This window comes from Bufo gargarizans, chromosome 8 (genome assembly GCF_014858855.1).
Source record: "Bufo gargarizans isolate SCDJY-AF-19 chromosome 8, ASM1485885v1, whole genome shotgun sequence".
Taxonomy (NCBI): Eukaryota; Metazoa; Chordata; class Amphibia; order Anura; family Bufonidae; genus Bufo; species Bufo gargarizans.
In genome coordinates this window covers 89,901,985-89,918,660 of record NC_058087.1, presented here as the reverse complement: position 1 = coordinate 89,918,660, position 16,676 = coordinate 89,901,985, and the positions used below count along the sequence as shown (strand labels likewise).

General features: G+C 44.2%; 1 protein-coding gene across 1 annotated transcript in view; it reads right to left on the bottom strand.

The window, feature by feature from the left end:
• Positions 1-228: 228 nt before the first annotated feature.
• The window catches only part of CCNYL1 (cyclin Y like 1), a 60,508-nt gene continuing 44,060 nt past the window's right edge, over positions 229-16,676 (bottom strand). The window contains exons 8-10 of the mRNA XM_044303263.1: positions 14,795-14,961; positions 2,937-3,099; positions 229-2,756 (exon numbers count right to left, since the gene is read on the bottom strand). Of these exons, the coding sequence (XP_044159198.1) occupies positions 2,640-2,756; positions 2,937-3,099; positions 14,795-14,961 (447 nt within the window). The 3' untranslated portion in view covers positions 229-2,639. The remainder of the gene's footprint in view (positions 2,757-2,936; positions 3,100-14,794; positions 14,962-16,676) is intronic.

Sequence of the window (16,676 nt, the reverse complement as noted above, 5' to 3'; positions counted from 1 at the left end):
AGAGGAGACTTTCATCGCACGGGGTAACCCTCCACACACTATTTTTATAGCCGGGCCCCTGCAGCTCTTTTCTTGATATCCAGCAGATCAGATTCCCTCCTGCCCCTTAGGACAGGAAACAGAACTGGAGATAGAGGGGATGATCCCTCCTTTAAAAAGCTGTTCTGGTTCCTGTTTCCTGTCCTGAGGAGGTGGAGGCGGTCTCTCCAGTGGGGCTGTCATAGGTAATAAAACAGGGATGATGACACACATGCAGGCCCAATCCAACAACCAATAAAGTAAAGGGGTTGTCAGAGTTAAACAGAAATTCGGGCAATGGTCTAAAGCAGGCATGCTCAACCTGCAGCCCTCCAGCTGTTGCAAAACTACAACTCCCATCATTCCCAGACAGCCTACAGCAGGGCATGGTGGGAGTTGTAGTTTTACAACAGCTGGAGGGCCGCAGGTTGACCATCCCTGGTCTAAAGTAACAAGAGAACTGATACTCACCCTTTTCTCCCCTGCTTCTTCCAGTGCTGTGCTCCAGTCCTTCGCACTGCTCTTTGTTTTACAGGAAGATGACATCAGCAGAGGAGCGAACCTCCCGGCAGCAATGGAAAGCGTGGAGAACAGAGCTGGATATAGATTATTTTGTTAATTTAGTCCATTTACAGAGGTTAGCATTTTTTTTTTTTTTTTATTGAACGTGGACAATCCCTTTAACAATGGGACACTAATTAACACCCTCACTATATTGCTTTGGTCTCACAGATTGGTGGAAGTTAATGACAGTTCAATTGATTATGACTTCATTAGTAGGTTGTTAAATAGCTACACATTACACGCTCTATTCACGCTCGACAAAGATCCCTGCGTTAGTCAAAACGGTGCATGTTGGCGCTTGGGATGTGCTAATAGACATGTATCAATTTTGCTGGCAAAGATGTCAAAAACAAAACATGAAATTGGGAATTTTTGGGACAGTAAGACATTTGCATCCAAAATTGAATACTTATCTATTGAAATGCGTTACTAGCAACCACTGTTTACTTGGGGTTTCTCATCTGTCAATTTCACAGGACATATGGAAAATGAATTCAACCTGTTCAAAGATGACGGGCAAAACAATCAACACATCTTAGCCAGAATCAACTGCTAGGAACAAGTCATGTAATGCTTTACCTGCCCCTTCACTGAACAGAGGCCATATGGAAGTTGAAAAATTGTTCAGGGTTTCCCTCCTGGTAATAAGAGGTCAACTTGTGGTGCAGACTGTGCAATGTAAAATTCCACCGGCATTTATCACCATAGATCACAGAAGGTCCAATATGTGGAATCTCTCGGGTCATTGTTATGGGATCAATGGACACATCATGCAAGTATCCTCCACAGTCATTATGGTTGACCCATCACTATTATGGCCAGCCCTTTCACATGACCTTGATCATGTAGGTGTGTATAGCAATGTGGCAGTGAACCCAAACAGCAAGTGATGTTAGTGTGAGAGGTTTGTCCTGTTACCCATTATTGTGGCTCTATGAGCATTGCTGGTCTGATAGAGTTAGAACTAATTAAAAAAATATATTTAAAAAGTTTCTTTTTGCAAACAAGAGTTAGAGCATAGAGAAAGACGTATACTCAGACTTCATTAGCACAGGAATAGTATATCACGGTGGAAGGAGCTGAACCTTGAAAGTTGCTCAGTTTCTACAAAAATATACGGCTACTTGTAAGAATATGGCAGAACGGAGGACAGACGCAACCAAAGCAAGCTGATGAGTTATTCTGTAGACTTTGCATAAAAATGTATCTACAGTAGATGTTAATCCACAAAAGAGGAGTTCAATAGTAGTAGGAAATGCATGGAATACATTTTACATCACTATAAGCTGTAGTGTAGAATAGAAAAATCCCAGATTTATTTAATTTTGCAGTTCCTTATAATTCATAATTTCTGGAGGAGCACCAAGAATTACAGTAGTACAGGCCAGAACCAGATAAACTTCAAAATGCACATTCTTCTTTGGACAGTCCACATCCTAACCATCTGTAGTTGCTGTGCTGGTAGGCAATAGACTAACGAAACATTGCACTGTTCTTTCGGACCAGAGGGCATCATACAAACCCTTCTGCTCAAGCCTAGTCATTGCTCTGCTGTGGCTAGTGTGGTTAGGAAAGAACTGCTTTAACACTTGATAACCGTAGCAAACAATAAAAAAAATGGGTAAGGGGATCAAGAAGGCAATAAAATAGTAACTATAATCACGATTAGTGTTTTATATTCTAAAATGTCAAACTATATAGTGTTAAAAAGTCTGCATTCACAGCTATAGGCCTACATAGTAAGCATACAAATGTAGGTGGTAGAGGGATATCTGAGAGAAGGACTTCACTTTTGATGCACCACATTATTCTGTGTAATCCGACGGTGCTGCTCTATCACTAGAGCCTCTTCTCCGTTGTCACGATGTATGCCCCTTACTCTTCAAGATGGGCTTTTAGCGTCCCTGGATTGATAATCCCTTGCCTCCCACAGTCCTCTCATGCTGGAAGACACTGCTGGCTTGAAATAGTGTGAGAGAGTGTGTGGGAGGCTCGGTAGTGCCTGGGTATCGGTGTTGCACACTGTTCATGTTGAAGTGCCTTCTGCCGGTCTTGCCTCAGGAAATGATGGCATTAGAGCGCCTAATGCCCACTAGGTTATCCGCACTGATGGACCGGCGCATAGCAGCTTTAGAAAGGTCCTTGTACTTATCTTCACAAAGCCTGGAAATAGCCTGGGCAAAATAATACCATCATATTAAAGCAAACCACTTTTTTTTCCCAAGCATGACATAGACCAATACAAGTACACAACAGATTGTAAGCAAAGGAAAAACGTCACAACAAAACCCACCAGTGCTGCCCCCCTCTCTACTTTGTAACCATTTAGTATTCAGCAGGTATTTCAGACTCACCTCTAGTTTTTGTGCTCTTTCTTTACTAAGTGGTTCTAGCAGGAAACTCAGATTGTTGTCATCTGCTAAAGAACGAAGATCAAAGTAGTATTTGGCATATACACTGGCGGGCACATTTATGTTGAACTGCAGCAGCTCCAGGAAGTGTCTCTCCATTTCATTCCTAAAATGAGAATTAAACCTGTTAGTAATAGTATGTAAATGTATAAGACACACTAAAGCGGACCATACACACTGCTGACATCTCCACTCTCCTGACACTGGGCAAAAAGAAGATTTTTGGCTGATAATTTTGTTCTCCCAGGAGATAAACAGCTGCAAGAAGGGTTTGGTAGCAGCTTTCTCCGAGCCGAGTGTGTATGTATATGGGGTAGTCGGGAAAGATAACTGTCAGCTCAATGATTGCTAAAGACACAGCAGAGCTGAAGCGGGTTCAGAGGAGGGCAACTAAAGTAATAAAACTGGAATGGGAGGACTACAGTACCCAGAAAGATTATCAAAATTAGGGTTATTCAGTTTGGAAAAAAATACAAGAGATGATAACTATGTATAAATACATAACACTGGAATTCTAAAACACACAAAGTCATTTTTTGGTCAACTCTGAAAAATAAATTTTTTATTAACTACTAATCAATTTACCTGATGTCAGCAACTATATGTTTTATTTTTTTATTTTTAGATTATTCTAAAAATGTCCCTAACACCTTATTCACAGTCAGTGAAGGCGTTTGTATGGTTTCCTCCCACACTCCAAAGGCATACTGATAGGAAAGTAGACTTGATCGTGAGCCCCACTGTGCTGCGGAATATGTCGGTGCTATATAAAGGAGTAAAATGAATAAAAAAAACTGTCAAACTGCATGTGTGATTTCAGCCTAAAAGGTAATCTTGCTATGGGTAGAGATGAGGAAGCATTGGTGCTTAGTTCAATGTGCGGTCTGTGTTTTCCATCAGTGATTTTTGGCTCACAATCACTGACCAAAACACTGATGTGTGAATAAGGGCTCATGCACACAAAAGTGTGTACCCTGTGCCCGTATTGCGGACTAACGGGTCCACATTGCACAAGATATGGAGCGGTGTGGAGGCACGGATCGGAAGCCCATGGAAGCATTACAGGGCACTTCTGTGGGATTTCAGTCTGTGCCTCCACAACGCAAAATAAATAGGACATTTCCTATTTTTCTGCGGTGCATGAGCCCTAAGGCTTAAAGGGTACTAACAGCAGCATAAAGTAGAGACAGGCGAGTTGATTTCAGCAGTCTGTCATTTATAAAATAGCCTACTTTCACACTCGCTTTTGGTGCGGATCCGTCATGGTAATACAAACGTCTGCATCCGTTAAGAACGGATCCGTTTGTATTATCTTTAATATAGCCAAGACGGATACGTCTTCAACACCATTGAAAGTCCATGGAGGACGAATCAGTTTTCTATTGTGTCATAGAAAACGGATCCATCCCCATTGACTTACATTGTGTGTCAGAACGGACCAGGACACCTGGAAGCAGGGTTTTGGTGTTCACCTCCAAAGCGAAATGGAGACGGAACGGGGGCAAACTGATGCATTCTGAGCGGATCCTTTTCTACTCAGAATGCATTAGGGCAAAACTGATCCGTTTTGGACCGCTTGCGAAGGCCCGGAACGGATCTCACAAATGGAAAGCCAAAATGCGAGTGTGAAAGTAGTCTTAAAAGTAGTTGGTTGCCGAGAACCAAAATCATAATGATTGCAGACTGGGCCTGGAACAGAGTCCCGGCCACCTGAGAAGAGCCCTGGTTATTCATGAATTCCTGCTCTCCTGCCCACCTGCTGATGACTGACCGGCTTCTACCTAGTTTTCTCCCTTTCTCTCTAGGAGAGAACTGCCAATCATCAGCAGGTGAGTGAGAGCAGGAGATTACGAGTAACCATGACTCTTCTCAGGTAGATGTAACTCTTTACCAGGCCTGGGCTGTAATGATTATGATGCTGGTTCTCGGCAACCACTTACTTTTAGCTCATGAGTGACACACCGCTGGAATCAGCATTGCTGTCACTAATTTATTCTGCGCCCTCAGTGAGGTCAGTATAAAGTTGATGACAGGTTCCCTTTAACTCAGACAACCCCCTTTAAGGCACACCGAAGTGTCCTACCCTTTTTGTGTCATTTGTCTCAATAGATATCAGCTATCCTATTGACTCTTCCCTCTGAACCCAACTATGGGGTCTCCACACCTTTAATTTGTAATAAAGTACTAACAACTTTCCAATCAATTTCCAGGAACCACTTTTCATGATCTGTTTCCTTAATGCGAATGGCATCAGTAATGGCAGTGTCTCCAGATATGTACCCATCTGATGGCAGTGTTGTCAGGTTCAGATCACTACTCCTACAACGCCATGTCACACATTGCTGCCTGTCCCTATCCAGTGTTTGATCTCCTGACTACTAGTTAACATGAGAAGGTGTGTAGTTAATGGGACACCGATAGTTAATTCAGTCCAGCAATCTACTGCCCTCTCTGATTACAAATACATAGGTTACCATGAAAGGCATAAAACTTTCTAGGCTAGTAACAGGATAAATCAGAGTTTCAGGGACTACAGAGACACCCTTTGCAGAAACAACCCCACTTTCCTGATTTCATATATATTTTTAAAAGGTTTTTCCAGGAATACAATATCAATGACCTGTCCCGAGTACCCTGGCACCACCACAGACCAGTTGTTTGAGTGTGGTACGGTGATCGCTGCAGCCTCTTCCTAGGTCAGTGACATCACGTACATTCGTCACAAGGCCGATGTGCAGCTCAGTCCCGTTCAAGTCAATAAGCTGGGGCTGCAATTCCAAGCGATGCCACTATACAATATATGGTGCTGTGCTTGGTATGCTGTGAGGAGACCAGAGAGCTGATCAGTGGCAGCGGAGGGGCCCCACCGATTAGGTATTGATAACCTATCCCAAGGACAGATCATCAATATTTAACGCCATTCCCCCCCCGCTGATCAGCTGGTTGAAGAGAAGGCTGCTCTCCGTGCGAGCCCAGCCTTCCCTTCATTGTTTACCTGTCAATTGACATTGCAGCGGTGAGCAGGTGTCATTACAAGCTGTCCCATTCACTTCTATGGGACGGCTCTGTATTATACACTTGAATAGGAACGAGCAGTCCCATAGAAGCGAATGGGATGGCTTCTTGTAATTACACTGCTCACCGCTGCAATGTCCATAGTAAGCAGGTAAACAATGAAGGGAAGGCTGCACTTGCACAGAGAACAGCCTTTGATCAGCGGGGGTGCTGTAAGTTAGACCCCCGCTGATCTGATATTGATGACCTATCCTTAGGATAGGTCATCAATATTAAAATCCCAGAAAACCCCTTTAAGCTCTATATTGTCTGCCTCCCAGAGACCTTGCCGAGTCCTATAAATGTATTACTTGTAGCATACTGGGCAGTAATATTGATCTTGGCATCATACGTCCTAGGATTGTAATATTTGAACAGGCTTCCGGCACTGGGGCAGGCAACCTTTGGCACCCCAGCTGTTGGAAAACTACAACTCCCTGCATGCATACTTGTTCTGCTCTTCTAGGAACTCTAATTGCAGTTCTACAACAGCTGGAGTGCCAGAGGTTGCCGACCCCTGTTCTAGCATATTGGAATGGTTTCCAGTCTTCCAATACTTCCTCATATCCACCCATAACAAGATTATGAATGGAGTGAAGATACTATACCTTTAGGCTGAAATCACACAAGCAGTTTGACAGTTTTTATTCATTTTACTCACTTACATAGCACCGACATACTCCGCAGCACTGCTGTCCCCAGTGGGGCTCACAATCAAGTCTACTTTCCTATCAGTATGCCTTTGGAGTGTGGGAGGAAACCTACGCAGGGAGAACATACAAACTCCATGCAGATGTTGTCCTTGGTCGGATTCGAGCCTAGGACCCAAGCGTTGAAAGGTACCAGTGCCAACCACTGAGCCACCATGTTTTTAATGCACCCTGTCCTTGATGGAGTCCGATACCTCTGGATGTCACTTTTGTTCAGTGGTGCAGTGACCACGGTCAATCTTTAGCTATCCAAAATTGCAATTCTCCAAGTGCAGAGATTTTATACACTGCCTCTTACAGAGTAGTGTAAATGAAATCAATACGTCTGGCTGTGCGAGTTTAGTCAGAAGAAAGGAATATACAAGTGTCTGCAAACGGCCGCCCCCCTTCATCCAGTATTGCTCCTGCCCGGCTAGGAAATGTAATTTCTTACGGGACTGAGACGTGGCCCCCAGTAGCGGAGCCTTTCCTTCCTCGGCTCTCATGCAGACGCTCTACACTGGAGCAGATGAAAGGAAGAATACTTGCTGTTTATTAGCTCCGATGAACTCGACAACATTTTCACCAGATTGATAACAGGAAAGGGCTCCTTTTTATTACGACTAAAGTACAGACGTATCCACAAGAGTGGTGGGCACATCACCAAGGCAACAAATGGATCCGCGCAGAGCCGAGGTTATTATCTCAGTGAAAAAGGGCTCTTGAAGCAATGTAGACTCTTGGCATAATAAATAAATAAATGACACCATGGAACAAGGAATCCCCCTGCCCCCTCCGCAGGCTCCTCAAAGAACCGGATCAGTAAACAGCAAACATCCATGGACAATACCGCCAACATAAATAACACACCTGTCAATGACCGTTCTGGGCTCCACATTATCCATATGAGGTGTAAAAAGGTATGGAAATCTCACCTAAAATATAATGGGGTCAGACCTTACAGAACAGATCTATTCGACCCTGAGTGGTACGCATGGCTCCCCGGGGTGGCAGAAAGAATCGGGCAGGAACAGTACACGTGATCTATAGGGATTCGGCCCTTGATAAATAGCCAGCAGTGCACATAACCAAATACATTTTACACCACTAACTTAAAGGGGCGTCACAAGGTGTTCATGTGGGTCCTGCTGCTGGGATCGGAGCAATCTGCCAACACTGCAATGGGAACGGCTTCCCTGGCATTTGTCTCCCTGTAGTGGAAAACACAGCATAAGGCCTCATGAACACGACTGTATATGATTTGCAGTCTGCAAACCGTGGATCTGCAAAAAACGGATAACAGCTCATAACTGATCACTTGTATATGGATGACAAGTACTCTATAAGTGAAATGTACCATTACATTCAGCTGTGCTAGCCCTACAGGACATTGTGTCTGGTTTAACAGGGAACATTATGGCAACTTATTCCCTTTAACCTTTCTGCACCCTGGGACGTAATAGTATGTCAGCAGGGCGCAAAAGAGTGTATGGAGCGGGGTCACCAGCAAATCCTTCTCCATACACAGCAGCACCCAGCCAAAATGACCAGGATCAGGATAACTCCTATCTCGGTCATTTAACCCTGCAGATACCACCGTCTATAGTGACAGTGGCATCTCAGTGGTTAAACAGAGGGAGGAAGCTCTCCCTGCCCCAATCAGTTGCTATGACAACACGAGGCCCCAGGACTTTCAGAGTGAGCTGCCCACAGAGCTGTGCCTGAGGCACCGCCTTCACAGGCAGCCAGTGAAAATCTCATAGACTGCAATAGTATTCTATTGCAGTCCTATGGTACAAGCCATCAGAAGATCACAAGTACATCCTGCCCCTCCCCAAAAATTGGATCAGTAATCAAAAAAGTGAGCATAGCAGAATGTAACCCAAAATTGTACCAATAAAATCTAGAGCTCATCCTGGAAAAAAGAAAAGAAGAAAAAAAACTCTCTCACACAGGTCTGCAAAGTTCCAGACAGCTGAATATGGTGATGCAAAGAATCATTTAAACTTTTTTTTTTTTTAACAGTAGTACCCTGGAAATTGATTTATCATTTCGCGAAGTAACAACTTTGGTTCATCAGAGCCAATACATTCTAATACTGTACAGAGCGCTTGCTCAGTGTGGTATTCAAACGAAGTATTATGTGAATCGACTTCGGATGGGTCATCCAAAGTGGATTCGCTCATCCCTAATAATGTGCATGTATAAATGTGCGTGCAGGAGATGGGGAGGAGCAATCGCTAATGCCATCGCTCTTGCCCATACTGACTCGTCATTTGCTGGCAGGAGATTGTGTTTATACAGCATGATCTGCCGCTGGTAAACAATCATTCTTGCATAAAAACGATTGTGGTACCCAATGAGAGAGCGTTTTGCTCGTTCATCAGCGGTACATTTACACCGCCTGATCATAGATAACGAGTGTTACTATGAATGCTCATTATCGATAATCTGTGTGATTTTCGGCCCTTATGTGTGTTGTGTCATGCTTATGGAGAGTAAAAGAAAAACCTACAAAAATGATCTAGCAGAACAATCATGGCGGGACACTACAGAGCCATGGGTACATTTAATGAGGTGACCATATGCACCATTGCAGGTTGTTATAAATGGTCAGCAGATGACACACTAAGGTTAACAGGAGCTGACAAAACGTATTAACCCCCAATACCCTAGACGCCAAAGATACTCACCTTGACCCCTACACTTCATTAAACCACCAGGGAAGACTTAGCCAATCCAACCATGAATGGTTATGGGGTAAAGCTGGGATGAATATTTATGGGCTGTTGGCTGAGCACACCTAAGCCATATGTATAGCTTGCTTAAAAATTAACTGTATACATAGAAATCTACTTAGACTGTTAGAGCTGCAAGCACTGATACAACTATATAGAGCTTGCAATTTAGAAAGCAGTGTCTGATATTAGCTTTCAAGGTCTACATACTGGATATAAAGCACGCCTTATGTGCAAGAGGACGATCAGACTACCCCAACTCATGTGCAAGAGGACGATCAGACTACCCCAACTCATGTGCAAGAGGACAATCAGACTACCCCAACTCATGTGCAAGAGGACAATCAGACTACCCCAACTCATGTGCAAGAGGACAATCAGACTACCCCAACTCATGAGCAAGAGGACAATCAGACTACCCCAACTCATGAGCAAGAGGACAATCAGACTACCCCAACTCATGAGCAAGAGGACAATCAGACTACCCCAACTCATGAGCAAGAGGACGATCAGACTACCCCAACTCATGAGCAAGAGGAATATCAGACTACCCCAACTCATGAGCAAGAGGACTATCAACTACCCCAACTCATGAGCAAGAGGACGATCAGACTACCCCAACTCATGAGCAAGAGGACGATCAGACTACCCCAACTCATCAAAGAGTACAGACAACTCCCCACTGATGCAGAGGACGATCGACTACCCCAACTCATGAGCAAGAGGACGATCAGACTACCCCAAACTCATGAGCAAGAGGGACGATCAGACTACCCCAACTCATGACAGAGAGGAAGATCAGACTACCGCCAAACTATGAGCAAGAGGACGATCAGACTACCCCAACTCAATGGAGCAGAGGACCAATCAGACTACCTCCAACTCAGAGCAAAGTACTATCAGCTAACCCCAACTCATGAGCAAGAGGACGATCGAAAAAACAAGAGGACGATCAGACTACCCCAACTCATGAGCAAGAGGACGATCAGACTACCCCAACTCATGAAATTGTTTGCGGTCCATAGACATTATATTAGATGAATGGCCAAACCTGCAGATTTTGACAGGATAGGCAGAGGAGCAGCATATTGTCAGGAAGGAAGCGTTCCTTCCCAACAGTCAGCTGCTTGTTCAGTGCAGGTGAAGCACTACATTTACATGCAGCGATGACCTCCACAGTATGAGAACGAGCGGTCACTATTGCCACCCCTCGTCCTCATACAACTGCATTGTTTCTGGGCAGCAGATCGCTGTTTAGACAGCACGGTCTGTTGCCCAGTAATAATAATTTAGGTGTCTACACTAACGACAGGATCACCCGATGAATGAGTGTTTCACTCGTTTATTGGATAATTGGCTGCACCTTTACAAGAGAAGATTTTCGGGAACAAGAGTTCACAGGAACATTTATTCCCAATAATCTACCCGATTGTCTGGCTAAATCCACCTCAACTCTCCCCACCATAGCAATCCTTTTGGTTATGGGGAGAAAAGCTGCTGCCAGAGGACTACGTCAGCATATTAAACTGGCTATGCAGGTGGGCTAACTGCTGACAGTGTATGCTTGGCCGAGAATGCATATTTAGTGAATGAGGAGAAATCCACTGCCAGACAATTCTGGCAGCAGCTTTTCTCCCCGTAAACAAAAGGACTGCGGTCGGGAGAAAGTAAGGAGGCCCCATACACATTAGATGGCCTGCTGAAGCTGGTGAAACCAGAGGGTTCGGTTTACACAAAGTGTATGGCCAGCTTCATTCACTTTTTTCCATTTAAAAACACAAGGACTATTATACTGGGGGTGGGGGTTAGTAAAGACAACTATCTCTACTTCTTAAAGGGGTTGTCTGGGTTCAGAGTTGAACCTGGACATACCCAGAATTTCACCAAGGCAGCCGCCCTGACAAGAGCATGCTCTGACGCTCTACTTTGTCCTGCGCTGAATCGCTGGGTGGAAGCTTCTGCCCAGCAGTGTATTATTGTAAATAAAAATGCCCTTGCCCTGCACGATACAACAGTATTGATGTCCTCATGATATCAATACAGTTGAGTACTGGGGCAGAGCAAGCGAGCCGATAGCTCCTTGCCTCACCGTTCACCCCTCATAAGCCACTAGGCCTGAAGCCTGAGAGAGGCTGGTGCAGGGTGTGCTATGATGTACTCTCACCCATATGAGCCAGCTCAGGATACAGGCAGGAAGAGCCCTGCACCCTGCACTAATTCACCAACAGTGGTATGGAATGGGTGCGAGAGATTTTTTTCCTTTGCCAGTTTACTAGGGGCATTAATACTACAGGGCAATATGGTGACTATTACTACTGGGGGAGCACTGGGGGCATTGTTAGGCTACTTTCACACTTGCGTTCGGGGCTCCGCTTGCGAGTTCCGTTTGAAGGCTCTCACAAGCGGCCCCGAACGGATCCGTCCAGCCCTAATGCATTCTGAGTGGATGCGGATCCGCTCAGAATGCATCAGTCTGGCAGCGTTCAGCCTCCGCTCCGCTCAGCAGGTGGACACTCGAACACTGCTTGCAGCGTTCGGGTGTCCGCCTGGCCGTGTGGAGGCAAACGGATCCGTCTAGACTTACAATGTAAGTCAATGGGGACGGATCCGTTTGAAGTTGACACAGTATGGCTCAATTTTCAAACGGATCCGTCCCCCATTGACTTTCAATGTAAAGTCAAAACGGATCCGTTTGCACTATCATGAACAAAAAAAATAAAATGCATGGTAATGCAAACGGATCCGTTCTGAACGGATCTAAGCGTTTGCATTATAGGTGCGGATCCGTCTGTGCAGTCACCAGACGGATCCGCTCCGAACGCAAGTGTGAAAGTAGCCTTACTACTGCAGGGCAATATGGTGACTTACTTCTGGGGGGGCAGTACAGGGGGGTCATTAATACTACTTGGGGCAATACTGGAGGTAATAAGAACTAGTGGGAAATACTATGGGGATTTACTACTACTGGGGACACTTGGTGCACTCTATTACTATTAGTACTATAACTAGCGAGAACACTCAGGGAGCAAATTTTTAACTACCGATGGGATTATTGGGAGCACTATTACTATAAAGGATACACTGGCAATACATCAGCTTGGCACAATTATTATTGGAGGACACTGTTTGTGGAACTATTACTGTCAGTGGCAAAATTATTTTAGTTGGCACTGTATGCCAATAATTATTGAAGAGGGCACTATATTTTTTGGTACTGGTATTTTCAGGCACACTGTTTCTGCAGTAAAGTATTTGGGAGCATTAGGGAGTATAGCAGGCTCAGCACTGGGAGTAGCAGCAGGACACACTGTGGTGGGACCAGGATGGAGAGTTTGTGTGTAGAAGATGATTGAAAAGTGGGCAAGATAAGAAGTCTGTGGTAGCACCGAATGTAATTTAAAAAGTAACAGCAATCCATTATGTGTCCAAATGTGGGGTCTGTCATTTTTATAGGAAGATGCATGCTGCGCTACTCTTTACATCTAAAAAACAGAGCCACCGACACTGGAGTGACAAAAGCCGTATTTTGTTAACATTTATCATTGTTCGCTTCCTTAAGGACATGGAAAGGTTGAGAAAAAAAAAATGCTATAGGGCATTAAAAATATCATGTGTTAAATTAAATTGTGTCACAAACGGCCTCCTGTAATACCACACAATAAAATACCTGCCAGAGTAAGGTTCTTTTCTAATGTGCAGTTGGCCACAGCACATGAGAATCTCTCCTTTCTGTGTGCAGCGCACAGGCCTATAGAAGTGCAAATCAGACTTGGAACCAGGGCACTAATGAAATCACTTTTCTGCTTTTGTTCCTACCCCCCTAATACTTTTTAAATGCATAGAAACACAATGTTTCAAGGACCAACACCAAATCACTACGATGCTAAAAATGTTGCCAACATAATGCAGGTACAAACCGGCGAGTGTGGATGTCACTGGGCAAACAGAATAGAGGCAGAGAATAAAGGGAGAAGACCTGGAAAAGACCCCTTTTCTCAAGGATACAATGGCTTAGGGTTAAAATAAGTGATTTATTAAGGCGACCATTGATTTCACTGAACTTTGTAGTCCTCACAATAAACACCACCAATATATTTAGGGCTTGTTCACAACTGCGTCAGAGAAGCAGAAAAAAAAAAAAATATCTGTTAAAATAATTGTCATTTTTTTACTGAATTCAATTTAAAAAAAATTAATTACAAAAAACACACCAGGGAATTCCTGTCATGCTTCTCTGATATTTCACAGAAAAAAGAAAAAAAAAGTTCCTGCAGACAGGAATTTTTCTCTCGTCATAAAATACCTAAAACTTGACATAATGGGCACAAACTGGCAAAACGAATGCTCAAAATAACTCAACCAAATGTGGATCACTAAAAAAAAAAAAAAAAAAAAAAAAAAAAAAAAGTTCAAGAGGGGCCTGGAAGTATTTCTGGAGTGCAATAATATCACAGGCTATAGCTACTAGAGAGGGGTCGCTGATCCAGGGAGTTAGTCTGATTGGACTCGGGAAGGAATCGGAAGGTGGGAGGCAGTCGCAACCCCTTTAAACACTTCTTAGGCTACTTTCACACTAGCGTTCGGCTGTCCGCTCGTGAGCTCCGTTTGAAGGGGCTCACGAGCGGACCCGAACGCTTCCGTCCAGCCCTGATGCAGTCTGAATGGATGCGGATCCGCTCAGACTGCATCAGTCTGGCGGCGTTCAGCCTCCGCTCCGCTCAGCAGGCGGACACCTGAACACTGCTTGCAGCGTTCGGGTGTCCGCCTGGCCGTGCGGATCCGTCCAGACTTACAATGTAAGTCAATGGGGACGGATCCGTTTGAAGATGCCACAATATGGCTCAATCTTCAAGCGGATCCGTCCCCCATTGACTTTCAATGTAAAAGTCTGGACAGATCCGCTCAGGCTAATTTCACACTTAGCTTTTTTTTGCCAATTTAATGCAGACGGATCCGTTCTGAACGGAGCCTCCGTCTGCATTAATATGATCGGATCCGTTCAGAACGGATCCGATCGAACGCTAGTGTGAAAGTAGCCTTAAACATTTAATACAATAATGTCCGTGTATTCAGATTGTAAATTACAACTCTCAGGCAACTGTAAAATGCAGGTACCAAGGGAAAAATCTGTCTCTCTTCAGTGTTTCATTAGGATTCCTCACCTATAGGCCCCCATCCTGACCACCATTTTATGTTATGTTTTTAAGGAATACATTTGTTACGTTGAAAAAAAAAAACAAAACACTTTTCTTTAGGCTCTGGCAAATAATGTTGCTGTGTTAAGTGGCTATAAAACATAAGTGAGAATCACACAACTTACATGTCTTCTACGGTAATGTCCTTCAAAATCTGGCAGTAGTCCACATTCCACACAGCCTGATCATCCCATACCTTAGAGGCCAGCAGGATTGCTCCCAATACAATTCTCTTCCAGTTACTGGGGCAAATATCAATTTCAGCATAAGTCAAAAGCCTTTCGAGGTAAACCTACAAGTGTAGAAAACAAACAGCACTTAACTATGGCAAACGAGAAGAAACTAAGTAAAGAGAATGACTACAGGAACGATACAACACTGACATCTAGTGGCTACAACGTAGTAATGCCTCATTCACACGTCAGTGATTTTCAGCCAAAAACTGGGACGGCTCTAAACACAGAACAGATGCATATATTTCCCTTAGGGCTTGTTCACACGAACGTGTGAAGCCCGTTGCCGTACTGCGGATCCGCAATACACGGGCACTGGTCCATGGCCATTCTGCATCACGGATGCAGACCCATTCATTTCAACAGGTCCGCAAATCCGGAACGGAGGTGAACACTACGGAGTGCTTTCTGGGGTTCCGTTCCTTGCTTCCGCACCGCAAAAAAAAATATAGAACTTGCTGTATCTTTTTGCAGAATGGAAGGATTGCGGACCCATTCAAGTGAATTGCCTCTGCGATCCCCATGCGCCTGCCCCACAAACAGTGCCCGTGCATTGCGGACCTCAATTTGCGGTCCACAGCACGGGCTTCACAAGTTTGTGTGAACGAGCCCTTATACTTTAGTTCTGCGGAGGCTCCAATCCTGTGAGGCTTAATACGGAAATCGAAGTTTTTCTTTTTTTTTTTAGGAACGGCCAGGTATTTTAGTTTAAAACCCATACCCATAAGTTTTTTAAAGGCTTGTCAGTCAACTACCATGTTATATCTGGATGTTTCTGGATTGTACTACTTTTGAATAACCTGTGAGGCCAGTGTTGGCCATTATGTATTCCCTTGTATGGGTATTTGGACGTGCTTATTATATCACTTACTTATATGCTTCAATAAAATACTGATTGAACCGTAAAACCCATACCCATATACAACTTTAATGAAGTGGGAATACATTAGTCCTGTGTTGCTATTTCATGAAGCTACAAAAACATTAAAGGGAACGTGTCACTCATTTTGTTTTCTGCCAGTTAAAACCAGATAGCTACACATATCCTTTTTTCAAATCTGTTTTTAATTTCTGCTTACAGATATATTCCATTTCATGAATTTGGGGATGGCCATCTTGCCTGAGCTGTTCTTGGGCCATAGACACAATGGTCTGGAGCCGACTCAGACTTCTATGGAATTGTCTTGTAGACATGCTGTGCGACTTTTTCAGAAGTCGGGAGGGAGTAGATAAGCTGTGATATCACCTATTGTGAATGGTGGACCGTGTGTGTGTGTGTGTGTGTGTGTGTGTGTGTGTGTGTGTGTGTGTGTGTGTGTGTGTGTGTGTGTGTGTGTGTGTGTGTGTGTGTGTGTGTGTGTGTGTGTGTGTGTGTGTGTGTGTAAACGGACCACCATCACCAAAAATTCTTCTAAAATATGTTTAACATAAAATCATGATTTAAAGGGCATCTGTCAGCAGGTTTGTAGCTATGAAACTGGCTGACCTGCTACATTTGCACTTGGAAGCTGAAGGCGTCTGTGCTGGTCCCATGTGCCCGCATTACTGAGAAAAATTCAGCGAAAACATCACCATGCCTGGCCCTGTCAGAGGAGAGAGGATGGTAGAGAGAGCAAAGCCACTAAGTGCAAAGGCAACGCCCCAATTGCTCCTAGAGGCTCATTTGCATATATTAAAACAATTATTTTCAGCAATACGGGCACATATGAGCACGAGAACAACACAGATGCCTTCAGAGCACATGTAACAACAGGTCAGCCAGTTTCATAGGTAC